This window comes from Chiloscyllium plagiosum, chromosome 3 (assembly GCF_004010195.1).
Source record: "Chiloscyllium plagiosum isolate BGI_BamShark_2017 chromosome 3, ASM401019v2, whole genome shotgun sequence".
Classification (NCBI taxonomy): Eukaryota; Metazoa; Chordata; class Chondrichthyes; order Orectolobiformes; family Hemiscylliidae; genus Chiloscyllium; species Chiloscyllium plagiosum.
The window spans coordinates 132,103,640-132,127,912 of record NC_057712.1 but is presented as its reverse complement, the minus strand read 5'-3'; the positions used below and the strand labels follow the sequence as shown (position 1 = coordinate 132,127,912).

At 42.9% G+C, this 24,273-nt stretch overlaps 1 protein-coding gene across 1 annotated transcript in view; it reads left to right on the top strand.

Moving 5' to 3' along the window:
• The window catches only part of LOC122540179 (dynein axonemal heavy chain 8-like), a 1,249,383-nt gene that overhangs the window by 671,037 nt on the left and 554,073 nt on the right, over positions 1-24,273 (top strand). Inside the window, exons 34-36 of the mRNA XM_043675521.1 lie at positions 4,682-4,819; positions 14,276-14,516; positions 16,663-16,862. Coding sequence (XP_043531456.1) covers positions 4,682-4,819; positions 14,276-14,516; positions 16,663-16,862 — 579 coding nt within the window. The remainder of the gene's footprint in view (positions 1-4,681; positions 4,820-14,275; positions 14,517-16,662; positions 16,863-24,273) is intronic.

Here is a 24,273-nt window from a genome sequence, read left to right as displayed (position 1 = left end):
AACATTTAAGAGGCATTTGGATGGGTATATGAATAGGAAGGGTTTGGAGGGTTATGGGCCGGGTTCTGGCAGGTGGGATTAGATTGGGTAGGGATATCTGGTCGGCATGGACGGGTTGGACCGAAGGGTCTGCTGAATGCTGTACATCTCTATGACTCTATGACTCTATGTTGGAGCTGTTTGGTAATCAACACCTGGAGTACTATGTGCAGTTCTGATCAGCAGCACAATATAGGAAAGATTTGAAACAAAACTGGAATTGTTGGCGAAACTCAGCAAGCTTGGAAGCATCTTTGAAGGAAAGTATTAACATTTCAGGGCACTTCAAAACTGATTACAGCTCGGAATGGTTAGGTATATATGCTGAAGATGATGTGGGGAGGGGTAGGAGTAAACGATAGGTGAAGTTGAAGCTCAGAAAGAGAGAGAGAGAGAGAGAGAAAACAATAGTTGGATAATGGTCAGCCTGAAAGAGTCAACAGTTGCTAATGAGGATCATCAGTAGCTGAAAATGGATTGATTGTGATAGCAGCCCATGTGATGACAGGGCCTTGTTTGTTGAGTGAAGAAAGGACATGGAATAAGGTGCTCAGGCCCTAAGAATATTGAATTCAATATTGAATCTTGATGGGTGTATCATCCACAACCGGAAAATGAAATGCTGTTCTTCTAGTTTGTGCAGAGTTTCACACTGAAGCACTGCAACAGCCTGTAACAAAGATATTGGCCAGACAACATGGTGGTGTGTTAAAGAGGCAGGCAACTGGAAGTTCAGGGTCATGTTTGCAGACAGAAGGTCAGTGTTCTACAAAGCGAGTGCCAGTTCTGTCTCCCCACTTTAGAGCTTAACATATTGTGAACAGCGAAGACAGTAAACCCAATTGATTGAAGTGCTGCTTCACCTGGAAGGTGTGGCTGGTTCCATGGATAGTGAGGAGGAAGAGATAAATGGGCAGGCATTACACTTACTGAAATTGCAAGGGATGGTGCCATGGGTGTGTGGAGTGGAGGAGGAGTCCCAGTGGGAACTGCCCCTGAAGAAGGCTGACAAGGAGGGGAGGGGAATGTGTGTCTAGTGTTGAAATCCTGCTGGATTATGGTGGATATCGGTGGACATCAAATGATATGATTTCACTAAGGGAATGCAGAGGATATTCATCAGAACGGGATGGGATGGAACAGTTTAGTTATGAGAACTATTATAATTACAAGCTCCGATTGTTTTCTTTAGAGCAAAGAAGGTGCATACTTCCAAATTGCATACTCACTCTAAAATCCTTGAATTCTGATGCTCCTTTCCCTCTGTGTGACATTTGACTATTCTTGAACTGCTGCAGTCTGCCTGCTGTGGATTGACCCACCGTGCCATGAGGAAGGGAATTCCAGGATTTTGACCCAGCAACGGTGAATGAATAGCGATATATTTCCAAGTCAGAATGGTGAGTGGCTTGGAGTGGACCTTGAAGATGGCAGTGTTCCCATATATCTGCTGCCCTTATCCTTCTGTATCGAAGTGGTCTTGGGTTTGGAAGTGCTGTCTGAGATATTTGGTGAACTTCTGCATTGTATCTTGTAGATAGTATACTATACACTGTTGCTATAAGCATCAGTGGTGGAAGGAGTGGATGCTTGTGGACCCATTACCAGTCAAGCAGGCTGCTTTGTCCTAGATTGTGTCAAACTTCTTCATTGTTTTTGGGTCTGTACTCAACTAGGCAAGTGGAGAGTATTCCTGAAGAAGGGCTCATGCCCGAAACGTTGATTCTCCTGCTCCTTGGATGCTGCCTAACCTGCTGCGCTTTTCCAGCAACACATTTTCAGCAAGTGGAGAGTATTCCATCACACTCCTGACTAGTGCCTTGTAGATGGTGGACAGGTTTTCAAGAGTCAGGAGGTGAGTTATTCACCACAGTATTCCTAGCCTCTGACCTGCTCTTGGAGCTACTGCATTTAATTGGTAAGTTTCTAATCAATGATAACTTCCAGAGTATTGATAGTGGGGATTCAGTGATGGTAACACCATTGAATGTCAAGGGTCAGTGGTTAGATTGTCTCTTGCTGGTGATGTCATAGCCTGGCATTTATGTGGCGTGAATGCTGCTTGCCACTTGTCAGCCCAAGCCTGGATATTGTCCAAATCTTGATACATTTTGACATGTAATGCTTTAGTGTCTGAAGAATCATTAATGGTGCTGAACATTGTGCAATCATCAGTGAACATCCCTACTTCTGACCTTGTGATGGAGGGAAGGTCATTGATGAAGCAGTTTAAGATGGTTGGGCCTAGGAGACTACCCTGAGGGAATCCTGCAGAGATGTCCTGAAACTGAGATGACTGACCTCCAACAATCACATCCATCTTCCTGTGTGTCAGGTATGACTCCAACCAGTGGAGAGTTTGCCCCCAATACCCATTGAATTCAGTTTTACTAGGGCTCTTTGATGCCACACTTGGTCGAATGCAGCTTCATGTCAAATGCTATCATTCTCACCTCACCCCACTGTAATTCAGCTCTTTTGTTCATGTTTGAACCAAGGCTATAATGAGGTCAGGAGTTCAAGGCCCTGGTGGAACCCACACTGGGCATCACTGAGCAGGTTATTGCTGAGCAAGTGCTGCATGATTGCACTGTTGATGTCATCTTCCATTGCTTTACTGATGATCAAGAGTAGACTATTAGGCATGTTGAATTTGTCCTGCCTGCTTTTTATGTACAGGACATACTTGGACAATTTTCCACATTGTTGGATAGATACCAGTGTTGCAACTATACTGGAAGAGCTTGGCGAAGGGAGTGGCAAGTTCTGGAGCATAAGTCTTCAGTACTAACGCTGGAATGCTATCACAGCCCGTAGCCTTTGCTGTATCCAGTGCCTCCAACTATTTCTTGATACCGCGTGGAGTGAATCAAATTGGCTGAAGACTGGTATCTGTAATGCTGGAAAACACGGAAGAAGTCAAGATGGATCATCCATTCTGCACTTCTAGCTGAAGATTGCTGTGTATGCTTCAGTTTTATCATTTGTACTGATGTGCTGAGCTCTTAAATCTTTGAGGATGGGGATATTAGCGCAGCTTCCTCCTCCAGTAAGTTGTTTAATCATCCACCACCGTTCACAACTGGATGTGGCTGTACTGCAGAGCTTAGATCTGATCCATCGGTTATGGGATAACTTAGGTCTGTCTATCACTTGCTGCTTACGCTGTTTGGCATGCAAGTAGTCCTGTTTGGGTGGATTCACCAGGTTAACACCTCATCTTCAGCTATGCCTGGTGTTTCTCCTGGCATGCCCTCCTACATTCTCCATTGAATCAGGGTTGTTCCCCCGGCTTGATGATAATGGTTGAGTGGAAATTAAGCCAGTCCATGAGGTTACAGGCTTTGCTGGAGTACAGTTCTGCTGCTGTGGATGGCCCACAGCATCTCATGGATGCTCAGTCTTGAGTTGCTAGATCTGTTCGAAGTCTGTCCTATTTAGCAAGATGATAGTGCCGCACAACACCATGGTGGTTATTCTCAAAGTGAAGGCGTGACTTCGTCTCCACAAGGACTATGCGGCGGTCACTCTTACCGATACTGTCATGGGTGGATGCATCTGCAGCCAGCAGGTTGGTGAGGATGAGGTCAAGTATGTTTTTCCCACTTGTTGGTTCTCTCACCACCCGCCGCAGACTCAGTCTAGACCCTGTGTCCTTTAAGACCGAACCAGCTTGATCAATAATGCTGCTGCTGAGCCACTTTTGCTGGTGAACATTGAAATCTCCCACCCAGAGTATTTTTAGCACCCTTGCCATCCTCAGTAATTCCACTAAGTGTTGTCCAATATGGAGGAGTATCGATTCATCAGCTGAGGGAGGACAGTATGTAATAATCAGCAGGAGGTTTCCTTGCCCATGTTTCACCTGACTTCATGGGGTCCTGGATAAAATGTTGCTTGACTAGTCTGTGAGACTGCTCTCCCAATTTTGGCACTAGCTCCCAGATGTTAGTGAGGAGGACTTTGCAGGGTCGTCAGGGCTGTTTCTGCCATTGTCTTTTCCAATGCCTATATCGATGCCAGGTGATCTGTCCAGTTTCATTTCTTTTGAACTTGGTAACGATTGATATAACTAAATGGTTTGCTGGGACATTTCAGAGGGCAACTGAGCGTCAACCACATTGCTGCAGGTCTGGATTCACATGTAGGCCAGACCAGGTGAGGATGGCAGATTTGCTCCCTGAAGGACATTAGTGAACCAGATGGTTTTTCCAACAATCAGCAATGGTTTCATGATCATCATTAGACCCTTAATTCCAGGTTTATTGAATTCAAATTCTACCATCTGTCTTGGCAGGATTCGAACCTGGGTCTGTAGAACATTATCTGAGTCTCCGAATTAATAGTCTAACAATAATACCACCAGGAATTCACCTTCCCTGGTTTGATCCTTCTCTTTTTACCTCTGCCCTCTACCCTTTTGGCATTGTTCTGAAATATCTTATTTTCTCCCTCTTCCTTACATTGCAAACAAGATTGCCCTTGATATTAAATTACAACCCAACATTCCTATGTTACAGCTGTAATAAAAGGGTCATCTGTCATCTGACTTACAAATAGGTGTAAGTGTCCGAAGAAGAGATAGAATGTTGCCCTCCTACTTGATTATTAGTTGCTGATGTGGTTTATGTTTTCCCTCTAGGAAGGAGCTGGGATTGCTTCAGAAATTGTATGGTTTATACGATGCAGTGATGACTAATATTAATGGTTACTATGATGTGTTGTGGACTGAGCTCGACATTGAGAAGATTAATGCTGAGCTTTTGGACTTTCAGAACAGGTAACAACTTAACTGGCCTACAAATGTCTAAATTAACTATTGAGTAAAACATATGTTTAAATGCACATTATGAAGTGTATACCAATTAACTTTCAGATGGAAGCTTTTACTGGACTTGCACCAGTAAGATGAGGGAACAATGAGTGCCCTTGACATTAACATAGGAACATAGTCATAACAATAGACCATTCAGCCCATCAAGCCTGCTCCACCACTTAATGTGATCATGGCTGATCATACATTTCAATGTCTTCTATATTTCCCCAAAACCGTTAATGCTGTTGCTAACAAAAAACGATCAACCTCTACTTTGAATACACACAAAGACTGAATCTCCACCACCTTCTAGAGTAGAGAATTCCAAATTTTCTTAGCACTCTGAGTAAAACAAATCCTCCTTATATCAGTTCCAAATGGCATCCTCTATTTTTCAAATTTTGTCTTCTGGTTCTAGATTCTCAAACCAGGGGAAAATCTTATCTGCATCTACCTTGCCTATTCCTTTCAGTATTTTGTATGTTTCATTACGATCATCTGTCAATCTTTGAAAATTGAGGGAATGCCAGCCAATTTACCCAATCTCTCTTCATTAATAGTCTTGCCACCCCAGGAACAATTCTGACGAACCTACATAGCACTCCCTCTATGGCAATATTACCTATCCTAACATAGATAGACCAAAATTGCACACAATATGTTACAGTCTATTCAGGCTTATATACAATTGAAGCTAGATTTCATTACTCCTCTACACAAATTTTTTTGGCGGCGGTTAGAGTGGGAGGAGCAACAGCGAGGACCAGAAGCCCGGCAGGAAGGTAAATTTTAAAAGATATTAAAGCTATTCTTGGGAGTTCAGCGTTCCTCATTTTCTCGGCGACAGTTGGAGTGGGAGGAGTGAATGCGAAAACCAGAGCCCCGATGGGAAGGTAAATTTTAAAAGATTTAAAAAGTATAAAAGCTTACCTCATGTACAGACAGAGAGTACACTGAGCAGGAGCAGATACGGGACTGCTGGGTAAGTGAAGCTTTATATTTGGATGGTTGCTTTACCCAAAGTGTCTCCCACCTGTCCTCCTCCACCTCTAACCAAAATAAAAGATTCTGTGTGCTGGATTGGTAAGGTGACTAGTTTCTTTTTTTAGTTTTTCAGTAGTCTCGTTGGGAATTTAGAATAGTGGGAATGGAGGTTGGGGCAGTTAGATGTTCCTCCTGCAGAGTGTGAGAGGTAAGGGTCACCAGTAGTGTCCCTGCTGACTGCAGCGGTGAGATGTGCATCCAACCCCAGCTCCTTGAAAAGCGTGTTAGGGAACTGGAGCTGGAGCTGGATGAACATTGGATCATTTGGGAGGCGGACGGGGTTACTGAGAGGAGTTACAAGGAGGTAGTCATACCTCAGGTAAAAGAAGAAGGTAGATGGGTTACCATCAGGGGATGGAAAGGGAACCAGCAGGCCATGAAGGGATCCTCTGTGGCCTTTCCCCTCAACAGCAAGTATACTGTTTTGGATACTGTTGGGAGTCGACTTAGCAGGGGTAAGCAATGGGGACAGGTTTCTGGCACAGAGTCCCTGTTCTTAGAAGGGAAGGGCAAAGAGGAACAGATCATTAATTGTTGGGGACTCCATAGTTAGGGGACAGATAGGAAGTTCTGTGGGAATGGGAAAGACTCATAGTTGGTGTGTTGTCTCCCAGGTGCCAGGGTTCATGATGTCTCTGATCATGTTTTCGAAATCTTTGAGTGGGACGGGGAGCAGCCCCAAGTCGTGGTCCACATAGGCACTAACGAAATAGGTAGGAAGAGAGATGGGGATTTAAGGCAGAAATTCAGGAAGCTAGGGTGGAAGCTCAGAGCCAGAACAAACAGTGTTGTTGTCTCTGGTTTGTTGCCATGCAACATGCTAGCAAGGCAATGAATATGGAGAGCGAGGAGTTGAACACATGGCTACAGAGATGGTGCAGGAGGGAGCTTTTGGATTGCTGGATAATTGGGACTCTTTCTGGGGTAGGTGGGACCTCTACAAATAGGATGGTCTTCACCTGAACCAGAGGGTACCAATATCCTTGGGGAAGAAATTTGCTAATGCTCTTCGCGTGGATTTAAACTAATTCAGCAGGAGGATGTGAACTGAAATTGTAGTTTGAGTATACGGGAGGTTGAGAGTAGTGATGTCAGAACTAAGATTTCAACATCACAAGAAGGCACCGACAAACAAGAAGTTGGTTTGAAGTGTGTCTACTTCAATGCCAGGAGCAACCAGAATAAGGTGGGTGAACTTGCAGCATGGGTTGGTACCTGGGATTTCAATGTTGTGGCCTTTTCAGACATGGGTAGAGCAGGGACAGGAATGGTTCTGGGATTTAGCTGTTTCAGCAAGATCAGAGAAAATGGTAAAAGACAGGTGTGATGTGGCACTGTTAGTCAAGGACAGTATTATGGTTGCAGAAAGGACATTTGAGGACTCATCTACAGAGATAGTATGGACTGAGATTAGAAACATGAAAGGAGAGGTTACCCTGTTGGGAGTTTTCTATAGGCCTCCAAATGGTTCCAGCGGTGTAGAGGATAGGATAGCAAAGATGATCATCGATAGGAGCGAGAGTGACAGGGTAGTTGTTATGGGGAACTTTAACTTTCCAAATATTAACTGGGAATACTACAGTTCAAGTACCTAAGATGGGTCAGTTTCTGTCCAATGTGTGCAGGAGGGATGTCTGACACAGTATGTAGACAGGCCAATAAGTCCACATTAAATTTGGTACTGAGCAATGAACCTGCCAGGTGTTAGATTTGGAGATAGGTGAGCACTTTGGTGATAGTGACCACAATTCAGTTATGTTTACTTTAGTGATGGAAAGGGAGAGGTATATACCTCAGAGCAAGTGTTATAGCTGGGGGAAAGGCAATTACAATGCAATTAGGCAAGATTTAGGATGCATAGGATGGGGAAGGAAACTGCAGCGGATGGGCACAATTGAAATGTGGAGTTTATTCAAGAACCAGTTACTGTGGGTCCTTGATAAGTATGTACTGATCAGGCAAGGAGGAGGTTGTTGGGCCCGGGAGCCGTGGTTTACTAAGGAGGTTGAATCTCTTGTCAAGAGGAAGAAGAAGGTTTATGTTAGGATGAGATGTGATGGCTCAGTTGGGCCACTTGAGAATTACAAGTTAGCCAAGAAAAACCTAAAGAGAGAGCTAAGAAGAGCCAGGAGGGAGCACGAGAACTCATTGGTGGATAGGATCAAGGAAAGTCCTAAGAATTCTACGAGTATATCAGGAATAAAAGAATGACTAGAATAAGATTAGGGCCAATCAAACATAATAGTGGGAAGTTGTGTATGGAGTCAGAGGAGATAGGGAAAGTGCTAAATGAATACTTTTCATCAGTATTCACATTAGAAAAAGACAATGTGGTCAGGGAGAATACTGAGATACAGGCTTCTAGATGGGATGGATTGAAGGCATAAGGAGGAGGTGTTAGCAATTCTGGAAAGTGTAAATAAAGGTATGTCCCCTGGGCCAGATGGGATTTATTATAGGATTCTCTGGGAAGCCAGAGAGGAGATTGCCAAGCCATTGGCTTTGATCTTTATGTCGTTCATCATTGTCTACAGGAATACTGCCAGAAAACTGGAGGATCGCAAATGTTGTTCCCTTGTTCAAGAAGGGGAGTAGAGACAACCCTGGAAATTATAGACCTGTGAGCTTTACTTGCGTTGTTGGTAAAGTGTTGGAAAGAGTTATAAGAAATAGGATTTATAATAATCTGGAAAGGAATCATTTGATTAGGGATAGTCAATACAGTTTTGTGAAGGGTAGGTCATGCCTCACAAATCTTATTGAGTTCTTTGAGAAGGTGACCAAACAGGTGGATGAGGGTAAAGCAGTTGATGTAGTTTATATGGATTTCAGTAAGGCATATGATAAGGTTCCCCATGGTAGGCGATTGTAGAAAATACGGAAACATGGAATTGAGGGTGATTTAGCAGCTTGGATCAGAAATTGGCTAGCTGAAAGAAGCTGGTAGTTGATGGGAAATGTTCATCCTGGAGTTCAGTCATTAGTGGGGTACCGCAAGGATCTGTTTTGTCTACTGTTGTTTGTCATTTTTATAAACCTGGATGAGGGCTTAGAAGGATGGGTTAGTAAATTTGCAAATGACGCTAAGGTCGGTAGAGTTGTGCAGGACTTGGGAGGTCATGTTGCGGCTGTACAGGACATTGGTTAGGCCACTGTTGGAATATTGCATGCAATTCTGGTCTCCTTCCTATCAGAAAGATGTTGTGAAACTTGAAAGGGTTCAGAAAAGATTTACAAGGATGTTGCCAGGGTTGGAGGATTTGAGCTATAGGGAGAGGCTGAACAGGCTGGGGCTGCTTTCCCTGTAGTGTTGGAGGCTGAGGGGTGACCTTATGAGGTTTACAAAATTATGAGGGGCATGGATAGGATAAATAGAGAAAGTCTTTTCCCTGGGGTCGGAGCGTCCAGAACTAGAGAGCATAGGTTTAGGGTGAGAGAGGAAAATATAAAAGAGACCTAAGGGGCAACTTTTTCACGCAGAGGGTGGTACATGTATGGAATGAGCTGCCAGATGAAGTGGTGGAGGCTGGTACAATTGCAACATTTAAGAGGCATTTGGATGGGTATATGAATAGGAAGGGTTTGGAGGGATATGGGCCAGGTGCTGGCAGGTGGGACTAGATTGGGTTGGGATATCTGGTTAGCATGGACGGGTTGGACCAAAGGATCTGTTTCCATGCTGTACATCTCTATGACTCTATGATTCTAAGTGGAAAAGTATGAAGTGATTCACTTTGGAATGAGTAACAGCAATGCAGAGTACTGGTCTAATGGTAGGATTCTTGGTCGTGGCGATGAGCAGAAAGATCTCGGTGTCCAGGTACATAGATCCTTGAAGGTTGCCACTCAGGTTGATTGGGTTGTTAAGAAGGCATACAGTGTGTTAGCTTTTATTGATAGAGGGATTGAGTTTTCAAACCATGAGGCTGCAGCTGTACAAAACTCTGGTGTGGCCACGTTTAGAGCATTATGTACAGTTTTGGTCACTGCATTATAGGAAGGATGTGGAAGCTTTGGAAAGGGTTCAGAGGAGATTTACGAGGATGTTGCCTGGTATGAAGGGAAGGTCTTGCAAAGAAAGGCTGAGGGATTTGAGACTGTTTTTGTTTGAGGGAAGAAGGTTGAGAGGTGACTTAATTGAGACATATAAGATAATCAGAGGGTTAGATAGGTTGGACAGTGAGAGCCTTTTTCCTTGGATGGCGATGACTAGCACAAGGACTATAGCTTTAAATTGAGCGATGGTAGATCTAGGGCAGATGTCAGAAGTAGTTTCTTTACTCAGAGAGTAGTAGGGGCGTGGAATGCACTGCCTGCAACAGTAGTAGACTCACCAATTTTGAGGGCATTTAACTGGTCATTGGCTAGGCACATGGACGAGAATGGAATAGTGTAAGTTAAATGGGTTTCAGTTTGGTTCCACAGGTCAGCACAACATCAAAGGCCAAAGGGCCTTACTGCGCTGTAACGTTCTATGTTCTATAAATCCTCCTGCAGTGAAGACTAACATTCCACTAGCTTTCCTAATCACTTGTTGCACCTGCACAAGTTTTGACAAGGACACCCATATCCTTTTTTAAATTGATGCTTTACAACCTCACATCATTTAAGAAATACTCTGCACATCTGCTTTTCCTAATCAAGGCAGTATATTTGAGTGTGGCATCAAGAAGCTTTCACAATAATCTGAGTTCCTGAAAATCAGGATACAACTCTCCACTAATCCTAGCACAAAAACAGATGATTTTGGTTGTTGGAAGCCAACTAACGCAGCCACAGGACTGAAGAGTTTCTTAGGGTAGTATCCTAGGCTCGGCTTCAACTGTTTCATAAATTATTTTCCCTTCAACATGAACGCAAAAGTGGGATGTTTGCTGATGTTTAGTGTACCACACCAATCACATCTTCTCATATACCAATGGTCTCATGTCTCCAGAGTTCCTGGGCTCTTTGATGAAAGTAACAGACAACTAAAGTACATTCTCATTAAATACAGGCAGATATGTACAAAGGATATGTGTTATTCAATGCATTCACCTAACAGAAGTCCACTTTACCTTTGATACTGCCCCTTGCTCCCCACCATCTCCCAAAAATTAGCGGAGCTAAGTGGTGATTAAAATTCCCTCACTTGAAATATATGCACCAAGCAAATAGAAAACTTAAAGAGTTTACTTTGTTTATTTTTCAATCAAAATAGTTTTCTTGTTAGTATGGGTGAGGGTGATAGGCCGGAGAGGGGGTGGGGGCAGAGAGGTCGGGAAGAAGATTGCAGGTCAAGAGGGCGGTGCTGAATCCGGGGTTGGGACTGAGATAAGGTGGGGGGAGGGGAAATGAGGAAGCTGGAGAAATCTACATTCATCCCGTGTGGTTGGAGGGTTCCTAGCCGGAAGATAAGGTGCTCTTCCTCCAGGCATCATGTGGCCAGGGTCTGGACAGGACAGGACAGAACCCCACTGGTCCTCACCTTCCACCCCACCAACCTCCGGATACATCGTAACCCCACCAACCTCCAGATACATCGTATCATCCTCCGTCATTTTCGTCACCTCCAAACAGACCCCACCACCAGGGATATATCAGCATTCCGGAGAGACCACTCCCTCCGCGACTCCCTCGTCAGGTCCACACCCCCCACCAACCCAACCTCCACTCCCGGCACCTTCCCCTGCACCCGCAAGAAGTGCAAAACTTGCGCCCACACCCCCCCCTCACCTCTCTCCAAGGCCCAAACTTGCTTTCCTATCCCCGTAAGGTCTGCAGCCTTGCCGTTCTGTCTCTTTTAACATCTTCAACCTTGGTTTTCTGTTTGCGTAACGTTTCAAGTCTAGCTTTCCTCTCTCGGGAACATCTCCAGCCTTGTTTTCTTCTTTCTCTAACATCTCAGACTTGCCTTCCTCTCTCTGTAACGCCACCAGCTTTACTTTCCTATTTCTGCAACATCTCCAGCCTTGCTTTCCTATCTCTTAAACATCTTCTTCCCGACGTCTCTGCCCCCACCCCCTCTCCGGCCTATCACCCTCACCCTCACCTCCTTCCACCTATCGTATTCCCAGCTTCTCTCCCCAAAATCCCCTCCCCCCTACCTTTTATCTCAGCCCGCTTGGCACACCAGCCTCATTCCTGAAGAAGGGCTTATGCCCAAAGCGTCGATTCTCCTGCTCCTCGGATGCTGCCTGGCCTGCTTTGTTTTTCCAGCATCACATTTTTCAACAATGTGGACCTGAAATCATGGATGGAATCTGAAAAGGGCTTAAGCAACATGGCCTATGTTAAAATTTGCAGCGCAATCTGACAGAAAGTCCGGAGAAGCAGATTCAACATTGAGAGGATCCCATGCCATCTTATCTGTTTGTTGAAGGGCAAGGCAGGTTTCTTGCTAAGCAACAGCAAGTTACTCATGGGAGAAAGCAAATAGTATTGAGGATGGTGATAGGGAGAGCTCAGAGTGTATTTGTAGTAGGAGGAATAGCATTGGAGAGTGTGGCAGGTTACTTTAGGGATATTTTATTTGCAGTGACCATGAATATGAGGTCGTATATTGGCATTGATTGAGGATTGGATAACTAATAGAAGAGGAAAAGCTGGATAAGGGAGGCATTCTCAGACTGGCAATCTTTAACTACTGGTGTGCCACAGGGATCAGGGTTGAGCAGTAATTATTTTCAACATATATTAGTAACATCATAGAAGAATAATAGATTCCTTACAGTGCAGAATTGGGCGATGCGGAACCTTGTTCGAGGCCTTACTAAAGTTCATGTAGACAGCATCTACCACACTGCCCTCATCTATCTTCTTGGTCAAATCCTTAAAAACCTCAATCAAGTTTCTGAGACATGATTTCCCATGTACAATGTCATGCTGACTATCCCTAATCAGTGCTGAAAATGTGTTGCTGGAAAAGCGCAGCAGGTCAGGCAGCATCCAAGGAACAGGAGAATCGACGTTTCGGGCATAAGCCCTTCTTCAGGAATGAGAAAAGTGTGTCCAGCAGGCTAAGATAAAAGGTAGGGAGGAAGGACTTGGGGGAGGGGCTTTCTTGCCTCTCCAAATGCACATAAATACTGTCTGTCAGAATGCCCTCCAACAACTTACCCACAATGACATCAGACTCACAGATCTATAGTTCCAAGGTTTCTCCTGACAACCTTTCTTAAGTAAAGTGTGGAATACTGTGAACAGTTTTGGCCCCCTGATTTCAGGATAGGTATACTAGCATCGGAGGCAATCCAAAGAAGGTTCACTACACTGAGAGTGTAATTACAGATAAAAAATTATGATCCTTTGACACATAACTTTACTAGTTTAACGATAACTCATTTATAAGTGCACCATAAACCCACATGCACACAATTGTAGAAGCATAAATAGGCTTTCTTCAGACTTAAGGTGGTTTTTACTGCAAAGAAAAGGATCATCTCCTTTCATGCTAGAGATTGGATGGCTTCTCCCCAAACATTTACACCCACATTGTTCAGAAGACCTTTTATTGATAACTGGTCACAGACCAATCAGTTACCTGGTGCCAGCTGAAGCTCCATTCCAGCTCCCTCTGTAGCTAGACTTCCTTCCACTGCTTGAACTAGCAGCTGTGGAAACAGCAATTGCAATGAGTATCAACTAATTTATTTTAAGAAAGTGATATAATCCTTCAACAATCTTTGCCTTTAAAAAGTCATTTTTTCTATTTCAGTCCACAACCAAAAATACAGAAAAAGAAAAGGACACATCCTGACAATAGGGAGGACCTTACAGGATCAGCTGGGCTGGGTTTGTCATTGTTATTTTTGGTGCCTAGAACAATGCTGGGTGAGGCATACAGTTTCATTCCTTTTTGACTTTTTTCTTGTGTGTTACAATTGGGTGGCTTGCTAGGCAATTTAAGACAGTATTTAACAGTCATCCATTTTGCTGCAGGTCAAGTGTCATGTGCAGGCAAGACCGAGTGAAGAGGTTAGATGAAAGAGTATTAGTGAACCAGATGAGTTTTCATGACAATCATTTGGTGGCCACCATTACTGAGACTAATTTTTCATTTCAGATTTATTAATTGAATTTAAAATTCCACCTGCTGCAATATTGTTCCCCCAGGCCACAATATTACTAATCATGTGACCATACCACTATGCCATCATCTACTCCTTCAATAGGAGAAAGTAAGGTCTGCAGATGCTGGAGATCAGAGCTGGAAATGTGTTGCTGGAAAAGCGCAGCAGGTCAGGCAGCATCCAGGGAACAGGAGAATCCTTCAATAGACATGTCATCAAAATTTTAAGAATATATGGTGTTGTTAGTTGTGCTAAATTTGTCATCTTTTTATGAAGGAGCCTCATTTTAATTACCTGAGTTATTTTCCTTTCTGACTATTTCTAGATGTCGCAGGTTACCCAAAGGCTTGAAGGAATGGCAAGCATTTCTGGATCTGAAAAAGAAAATAGATGACTTTAGTGAATCATGTCCACTTCTTGAAATGATGTCTAGCAAGTCTATGAAAAACAGACATTGGGACCGGATATCAGATGTAACAGGGCATTCTTTTAATGTGACATCAGAAACATTCTCTCTGAAAAACGTTATGGATGCTCCGCTGCTTCAATTTAAGGATGAAATTGAGGTACTTTGAACTATCTGTCAGTTTTACTCAAAATGAACAAGAGGAGGAATTGGTTTTGAGTGATGATAATGAATCAGTGGCAAGTTTTGCATTCCATACATATAATGTTCTATTGACTTCAACCTGAGACTCATGTCACCTTGAGTGGCCAAAAGTACTGGGTACACCTGTCTTTAGCAAGTTACTGTCTGGTACCAGATGATGTCTGTTGGAAAAGATTCTCAATATAATATTTCTGAAAGAACTATTGTTGAACTTGTGTAAACTCTGCCCAATCTAATGATAACAAATAGGTTGAGACAATTGAGTTCTGCATTCACCTTCATAGAGAGCCAATATATTCTGTACAGCTCCTGAGTGTCTTATTAATTTTGTCTGACTTGCACATAGTTGTACTTCTTGCAATCATGTAATGAGCTATATCATTAAATAAGAGTCTCTTCAGTAAATAATCTAGTGGTGCATCCTCACCCACTGATCATTGGACAGGCCTGAAACATGGTATAGACAAAGGAGGAATGGTGGAAGTGAACTATCTCAAGCAACTCTTATTCTGAACCACATACTGGAAGTGGTGGCAAATACTACAATGGCCAGTAGTGACAATCAGGGAATACCACAGCCATACGTCTGGTACTTTCCCCCTTAATACAAGTAGGGCCTGTGCTCACTCCTTGTCCACATCTGCAACTGCAACATAGAGACAGGAAGGCAAAGAAAAAAGGATCTTTTTCATACATCTCCATTTCTGAAATCGCGATGCATCTCTGATCATAATGACATCACAAATGCATGTTATGATGTTATGTCTAAACTGGGGATAAGCCTAAACTTCTCACTCTTATCTCATAAGATAGCCACTTCATCTCAGTCATGTGAACATTCTCTGAACAGTTTCTACCACAAATATATAGCTTAATCAGAGATACCAAATTGTACCCAGTACTCCAGATATGATCTGAGCAAAATCTTGTATAGTTGCAGCAACACTTTTCAAAAATTCTTTCATGAGATACGAGCATTGCTGATTTTGCTGTTATGTCAGGTTGTGGTAAGCTATCTTCTTGCACCACTGTGGTCATTTAGTATAGATACACCCACAGTGCTATTAGGACAGGTGTTCAGGAGTTTGAAGAAACTTCCATACTTTTATTTTTGATTCCTCTTGCAATTAACTTCAACACTCCATTTGCCTTCCTAATCACTTGCTGTATCTGATTCAGGACAATCAAATGCTCCTGTACAGTAGAGGTCTGGAAATCTATTTAGTATTTCTATTTTTATTGCCAAAGTGAAAAGTTCAGATTTTTCCACATGCTATTTATTTATCTGAGTTTTTTTGTCCATCTACCTAAACTAAATAAATCCCTTGTGTTCTTATTATGCCCTCTTGACAATTTACTTTTCTCCCTATCTTTGTCATCAGCAAATTTAGCCACAATACATTTGATCCATTGATCCAAGTGATTGATAAATTGTAAATAGTTGAAACTAACTCCAGTGTGCCAACTGAAAAATGATCAGTTTATGCCTACTCTTAGGTTCCTGTTAGCTAAACAATTTTGTACCCATTCTGCTTTGTTATCACCTACAGCATGAACTCCTAATTTGTGAAGTAAGTGCAAGTACACCATATCCATTGACTCCCTTTTATTCACCCTTTGTTATTTCCTCAAAAACTGTAATAAATTAGTCAAAAATGATTTCTCTTTCACAAATCCACATTGCTTCTGAGTGATTATGTAATGATTTTCCAAATATCCTGCTGTTAATTTCTTAATAAGAAATTATAGCATTTTCCCTATGACAAATGTTAGACTAACAGATTTCTTCCTCCCTTGTTTCTGAAAAAAAATCACATTTGTGATTTTCTAATCACTTGGAACTTTTCCAGATTCTATGGAGTTTTAGAAGTAATTATGGAAAGGAATGTTTGAATAGTTTACCTTTTAAATAGCAGACTTCTCAAAGTCTGGTTTTCCTGATTAGGTGTAAAGTTTATATGACTGTAGCTAACTGTAAATCTAAGTGAATAGTTTTTTCAATCACCTGACCCGACATGAATGCCTTTATTTCAGCTAATAATTCTGTGATCATTCAAAAATTTAATAATTAATGATACCTTTTATCTTTTAATAACTTTCAGGATATCTGCATATCGTCTGTGAAAGAGAAGGATATTGAGGCAAAATTGACTCAGGTGATGCAGATTTGGGTCAGTCAGACGCTAAGTTTCTCGATGTTTAAGGCTCGAGGTGAACTATTGCTAAAAGGAACAGAGACAGCAGAAATCATAACAATGATGGAGGACAGTTTAATGATTTTGAACTCTTTACTCAGCAACAGGTACAAGCAACGTTTATATATTGTCAAACCACAATTGTATGACCAAATAGTTTTTAGGAAGGGTGACAGTTTTTTTTTTCCAAAGACATGTATTTTCTGGATGACAAAAAAGGATTCTGCAATATCACAATGTCAGATGTTGAGAGGAGAGAGGTCAGAGACAAAAAAACTGCAGATGCTGGAATCCAAAATTGACAGGCAGGAGGCTCGAAGAACATAGTAGACCAGGCAGCGTCAGGAGGTGGAGAAATCTACATTTCGGGTGTAACCCTTCTTCAGGACCTGGAGAGGAGGATGTGTTATTTATCTCCAGAATTGTCTCTGCCACTCAATAAAGTTTTATTATCTTAGAAGATTATTTCTTCCTCCTACAATACATTCTTTCTCCTGAAAACAGGCAATGAATAGGTCTGAGACATGTGCACATTTGATGGGTGTGGCACAAACAGTGAGGGTGCTAATCATTTATTTCCAAACCTTTTAAAATAATTTATCTCTATTGTCAAACTGTCATTGCGGAATTTGAACTGATTTTGTGAAATGCTTCTGAAATATCGTCATATAATCATTTCACCAACATGTCACCAAAGATGACCAGTACAATGCAATTTTTGGCAAGATATCTATGTTCAAGTCTGCACAATAACCAAGTGTTGTTGTTTCTTATTATAACAACAAATAAAGGTGGAAACTATGGATTTGTCAGTGAGAAGCCATACTCATTAATGAATCAATTGATCACAGTTACGCTGATAACGCATCCATAAAACTATATGAAGTAGAAGCAGAAGCAGGCCATTCGGTCCATCGAATCTGTTGTATCATTCAGTAAGATTATGGATGATCTGATCATGCTCAATTTCACTTTTCTGCCTTTCCCCATCACCCTTAATTCCTTACTGATTAAAAGTTTATCTGTCTCAGGCTTGAATATATTTAATGACTCAGCTTTCAGTGCTCTGCAGTAAAAAATTATACAAATTCATAAACCTCTGAGAGAAGAAATTTCTTATTTCTTTCTTAAGGATGATCCCTTATTCTGAGATTATGCCATCTCTTCCAGATCCACCCACAAGGGGAAACAAGTTTTCCTCATCGACCTTGTCAAGTACTAAGAATCTTACATGTTTCAATAAGGTTGTCCCTCATTCTTCTGTCCTCAAGAAATTCTATCCTGATATTTAATATCTGACTTTAATAGCTGACTTCTGGAAACCATGACTATCTTTCTGCACTTCAGGTAAGATCTGAGCTATTGTGCGGTTTTCTCTTTGCTCCTTCAGCAAAAAGAAAACCGCACAAAGAGAAAATCTTCAGATTTTTCCTGTGTATACGTATTGGTGTTAACATCAAAAAGATTTGTTATTATGTAAAAATAAGAATCTCACAGTCATGTGAGAAACTAGAGAAATCTGAAAGAGAGGTTTTAACTTTATGTGAAGGGAATGTATGCAATGATCTAGCTGTAAATAAAGAATTAATGCATGAACTTAAATAGCACACTTCTGGCAGACTACATTCCCAAACATAGAGTATAACACAAAGGATAGTGGTAGAGAAAATGCCAAGAGAATTAACAAATCCAGAAGTTGAAGACAAATTCAAAGCTAAGAAAAGCAAGTAATTTGAAGAGTTATCAAAGTGTCAGAAAAATTGCAAGAGCAGCAGCAAGTATAAAAACTGACCAGAAGACTGACGTCAGTGAAGCCACAAGAAAGAAAATTCCCAGCACTCAGAAAAGCATGAAATCTTAACCTATAATACCATTCAACCCCTTAAGCCTGCTCAATCAATCAATAGAATCATGGCTGATCCAACATTTCTTATATCCACTGTCCTGTCCATTCCCCAAATTCTAGATTCCTCTATTGATCAAGAATCTGTCTGTCTCAACCCTAAATACATAAAAACCACTGGCCCCCACAGTGATCTAACATCAAGGAGGCCTGACCGATCTGGCCACAAGACCTCCCGGAACTGTAACTGGTGCCCAGAACGTCATTGGGAGCACTCACTTACATTTTGAGCAGCAGACCTCTCCACCAATATGTGGGATCATCTAAGAGCAGCCACCTACCCAGGAAACACTGAACTTCAGACACGACTGAAACTTTGGGGTTCAGGTCCTCCCTCCAGGTGACTGCTCTCTGGACCTAAAATATCTTACAGTAAAATGCCATCCCTATGAACAGCTGCGCAAGTTCACCTCTGCTATCCTGTGAGCAATCTACATTCCACCCCATGAACAAGTAAAGAGTGCACTTGATGAAATAAACAATGCTACAAATGGTCTTCTGACAGAAGACCCCAAGGCTGTGTTCATCATAGCCAATAACTTCAACGAGGCCAACCTTGAAAATGTGCTACCAAAATGCCATCAACATATCTCCTGTCCCACCAGAGATCTGAACATCCTCCACCATTGCTATATAACTTTCAAAGATACCTATCACTCCATTGCCATCCATATTTTGGAAAATCAGATCACAACACGTATTCCTCCTCCCAGCTTACAAATAGGAATTGAGGACACGGTACAAAAAGTGATGCAGCATTGGTCTGAGGGAACAGTAGAGCTTTTACAGGATTGCTTATAGTCAGTGGATTGGTCCATATTCGAGATATCAATGGCGATCCTGAACAAGTTTGCCACTGCCGTTACAGACTTCATTAGTAACTGTGTACTGAAGAAGTTAATCTGAGAAGCCCAGGTCTGACGTGTACAAATCGGGCAACTCTAACCTGTACAGGATATACAGGTACAACTTCTGTGAAGCCATCTGAGACACCAAGCAACAAAACCAAACTAAGCTTGAGACCCAGAAAAACAATATAGACACCTATTGTTTGTGGCAAGGCTTACATGACATAATGAGCTACAAAGCGAAGTTGAACAGAATTACAGGCAACAGTACATCTCTATCCAACGAGCTCAATGCATTCTAAACTCTCTTTGAACAGGAGGCCAGTGAAATGATGTCTTCTAAACTAATGACTTCAGATTCACTTGTACCAATGGTGACCGCTGCAGATATTTAATCAGCCATTTTGAGAATGAACCCAAGAAAAGTGACTTGCCCATGTGGAGTCCCTGGCTGTGCACTCAAATCTTGTGTGGACCAGCTGGTGGGAGTATTTGTAGGTGTCTTTAAGTTTTCTTTCCTACGATCTGAAGTCCCCACCTGCTTTAAGAATACCAGCATCAGCCCAATGCCAAAGAAAAATCATGCAGCATGCCTCAATGACTATCACTTGGTGATTCTAATCTCCAAAATAATGAAGTGCTTCGAGAAGTCAGTCATGGCTCACATCAACTTCAACCAGCAAAATTGCCTTGATCCATTGCAATTCATTTACCATCGCAACAAGTCCATAGCCAATGTCATTGCCCTGGCCTTACACTCATCCCTGGAACAGCTTGATTAAGAGTTTACCTATGTCAGGCTCCTACGTATTGATGATAGTTCCACCTTCAACACTACAAATGCAAAGAAACACATCTCTAAACTCTGAGGTTTCATCTCCCACCCTCTGCAACTAGATCTTCAGCTTCCTAAACCATAGCCTGCAATCAGTAAGAACATCCCCCATAATCCTCAATACTGGTGCTCCGCAAGGCTGTGTACTCAGCCCCCTACTGTACTCGTTACAAACTCATGACTGTGTGGCCAAATTTTGCCCCAACTCCATTTACAAGTTTGCTGATAGTACCACCATTCTAGGTCATGTCTCAAACAATGACATGACAGAATGCACGTAAGAGATTGAGTGCTTAGCAGCATTATGCAAAGATAAAAATCTCTCCATCAACAGCAAATGAAGGACCAGGTCATTGACTTCAGGAGACCGAGTGGAGGGAACATCCCTGTCTGCATTAGTGATGCTGAGGTGGAGATGGTACAGAGCATCAAGTTCCAGGGAATGATGATCACCAACAATCTGTTCTGATCCACCCACGTTGACGCAATAGTCAAGAAAGCACAACAACATTTCTACTTCCTCAAGAGGCTAAGGAAATTTGGTCTACAAGGACATTTCCAATTGTTACAGATGCCCCATAGAAAACATCATGTCTGGATGTATCTCAGTGTAGTATGGCAACTGCTCTTCGTAAAACCAAAAGAAACTACAGAGGGTTGTAAGCACAGCCCAGTCCACCACGCAAATCAGCCTTTCATCCATTGACTCATCTATAACTTCCCACTGCCTCAGAAAAGCCACCAACATAATCAAAGACCCTTCCAGTCCCAGATATGCTCTCTTTCACCCTCTTCCATTAGGCAAAAGATATAAAAGTTTCAATACACGTACAAAAAGTTTCAAGAACACCTTCTTCCCTGCTGTTACCAGACTGTTGAATGGACCTTTCACATGTTAATTCTGATCTCTCTCTCTCTCTGCACCTTCTTTGTGGCTGTAACACAGTATTTTGCACTCTGTTCTGCCACCCTGATGCACTTTGTATGGTATAATCTTCTTATATAGCACACAAAACAACACTTTTCACTGTACCTCAGTATATGTGACAACAACAAATCAATTAATCAATCAATAAAAAGGATGCTGTTGCCTCTGGCAAGGCATTCCAAAGACTGACAACCTTCTGAAAGAAGAAATTCTTCCTCATCTCTTAAATTTGTGCCTCTTTCTGCTGAGATTATGCCAGTTAGACCTAGGCTGTCACATGCTGGATTAGTGGTGCTGGAAGAGCACAGCAGTTCAGGCAACATCCAAGGAGCAGCAAAATTGACGTTTCGGGCAAAAGCCCTTCATCAGGAATAAAGGCAGTGAGCCTGAAGCGTGGAGAGATAAGCTAGAGGAGGGTGGGGGTGGGGAGAAAGTAGCATAGAGTACAATGGTGAGTGGGGGAGGGGATGAAGGTGATAGGTCAGGGAGGAGAGGGTGGAGTGGATAGGTGGAAAAGGAGATAGGCAGGTCGGACAAGTCCGGACAAGTCATGGGGACAGTGCTGAGCTGGAAGTTTGGAACTAGGGTACGGTGGGGGAAGGGGAAATAAGGAAACTGTTGAAGTCCACATTGATGCCCTGGGGTTAAGTGTTCCGAGGCAGAAGATGAGGCGTTCTTCCTCCAGGCATCTGGTGGTGAGGGATCGGCGGTGAAGGAGGCCCAGGACCTCCATGTCCTCGGCAGAGTGGGAGGGGGAGTTGAAATGTTGGGCCACAGGGCGGTGTGGTTGATTGGTGCGGGTGTCTCGGAGATGTTTCCTAAAGCGCTCTGCTAGAAGGTGCCGAGTTTCCCCAATGTAGAGGAGACCGCATCGGGAGCAAAGGATACAATAAATGATATTAGTGGATATGCAGGTGAAACTTTGATGGACGTGGAAGGCTCCTTTAGGGCCTTGGATAGAGGTGAGGGAGGAGGTGTGGGTGCAGGTTTTACAGTTCCTGCGGTGGCAGGGGAAAGTGCCAGGATGGGAGGGTGGGTTATAGGGGGGTGTGGAACTGACCAGGTAGTCACGGAGGGAACGGTCTTTGCGGAAGGGGGAGAGCGGTGGGGAGGGAAATATATCCCTGGTGGTGGGGTCTTTTTGGAGGTGGCAGAACTGTCGGCGGATGATTTGGTTTATGCGAAGGTTGGTAGGGTGGAAGGTGAGCACCAGGGGCGTTCTGTATTTGTTACAGTTGGAGGGGTACTTTCCCCTGCCACCGCAGGAACTGTAAAACCTGCACCTCCTCCCTCACCTCTATCCAAGGCCCTAAAGGAGCCTTTCACGTCCATCAAAGTTTCACCTGCACATCCACTAATATCATTTATTGTATCCGTTGCTCCTGATGCGGTCTCCACTACATTGGGGAGACTGGGCGCCTCCTAGCAGAGTGCTTTAGGGAACATCTCCGGGACACCCGCACCAATCAACCACACCGCCCCATGGCCCAACATTTCAACTCCCCCTCCCACTCTGCCGAAGACATGGAGGTCCTGGGCCTCCTTCACCGCCGCTCCCTTACCACCAGACGCCTGGAGGAAGAACGCCTCATCTCCCGCCGGAACACTTCAACCCCAGGGCATCAATGTGGACTTCACCAGTTTCCTCATTTCTCCTTCCCCCACCGCACCCTAGTTCCAAACTTCCAGCTCAGCACTGTCCCCATGACTTGTCCGGACTTGTCCAACCTGCCTATCTCCTTTTCCACCTATCCACTCCACCCTCTCCTCCCTGACCTATCACCTTCATCCCCTCCCCCACTCACCCATTGTACTCTATGCTACTTTCTCCCCACCCCCACCCTCCTCTAGCTTATCTCTCCACGCTTCAGGCTCACTGCCTTTATTCCTGATGAAGGGCTTTTGCCCGAAACGTCGATTTCGCTGCTCCTTGGATGCTGCCTGAACTGCTGTGCTCTTCCAGCATCACTAATCCAGAATCTGGTTTCCAGCATCTGCAGTCATTGTTTTTACCTCCTAGGCTGTCACATGTGGAGAAAAATCCTCTCAGCATTTCTTGCATTAAACCTCTTAAGAATCTTGTGTTTCATTGAAATCACCTCTCATTCTTCTTAGCTGCAATGGGTAGACTCCCAATCTGTTTAGCTTTTGCTGTTAAGATAGTTCTTCCATGCCAGTGATCATTATACTGAGCCTTCTCTGAACTGCCTCTGATCAAAAAATATCATCCCTAAATAAAAGGACCAAAATTGTTCGCAATACTCCAGATGGTGCTACCCTGATGCACTTTGCATGGTGTGATCTGCCTGTAAAACATACCAAAACAACACTTTTTAACTGTCTCAGTGCACATGACAACAATAAATAAATCAAAATCACCAGCACCTTGAATGCTTCCAGTAAGACTTCCCTACAACCTATGACACCCAGAAATATTGCAGGCAATGGACAACCATGCCAGATCCAAACTTCTTTGGAGTTTGCATCACATATAGACAGGGTGGTTAAGAAAGCATTTAGCATGCTTGCCTTCATTGCTCAGATCTTTTTGTATACGAGTTTGGTCATTATGTTTAGGTTGTATGGGACATTGGTGAGGCCTCTTCAGGAGTGCTCTGGTCAGTTCTGGTCTCCCTCTGATAGGAAGGATATTATTAGGCTGGAGATTTCCCAAGATGTTGCTACAAATGGAAGGTTTGAATTATAAAAAGAAACTGGATACACTGGGACTTTTTTTCACTGAGGTGCAAAGGTTGAAAGGTGATCTGATAAAGGTTTATAAAATAATGAGTGTATAGATAAATTGAATGTAAGTGCTTTTTCCCTAGGCTGTGGACTTTTAAGACAAGGGGACATAATGTTTAAGGTGAGAGGGGAAAGATTTTTTAAAAATTTACTTTTTTTCACACAGAGAATGGTTCATGTGTGAAATGAACTTCCAGAGAAAACAATGGATGTGAGTGCAGTTAGGAGGTTTAAAAAACATTCATATCAATACATGAAT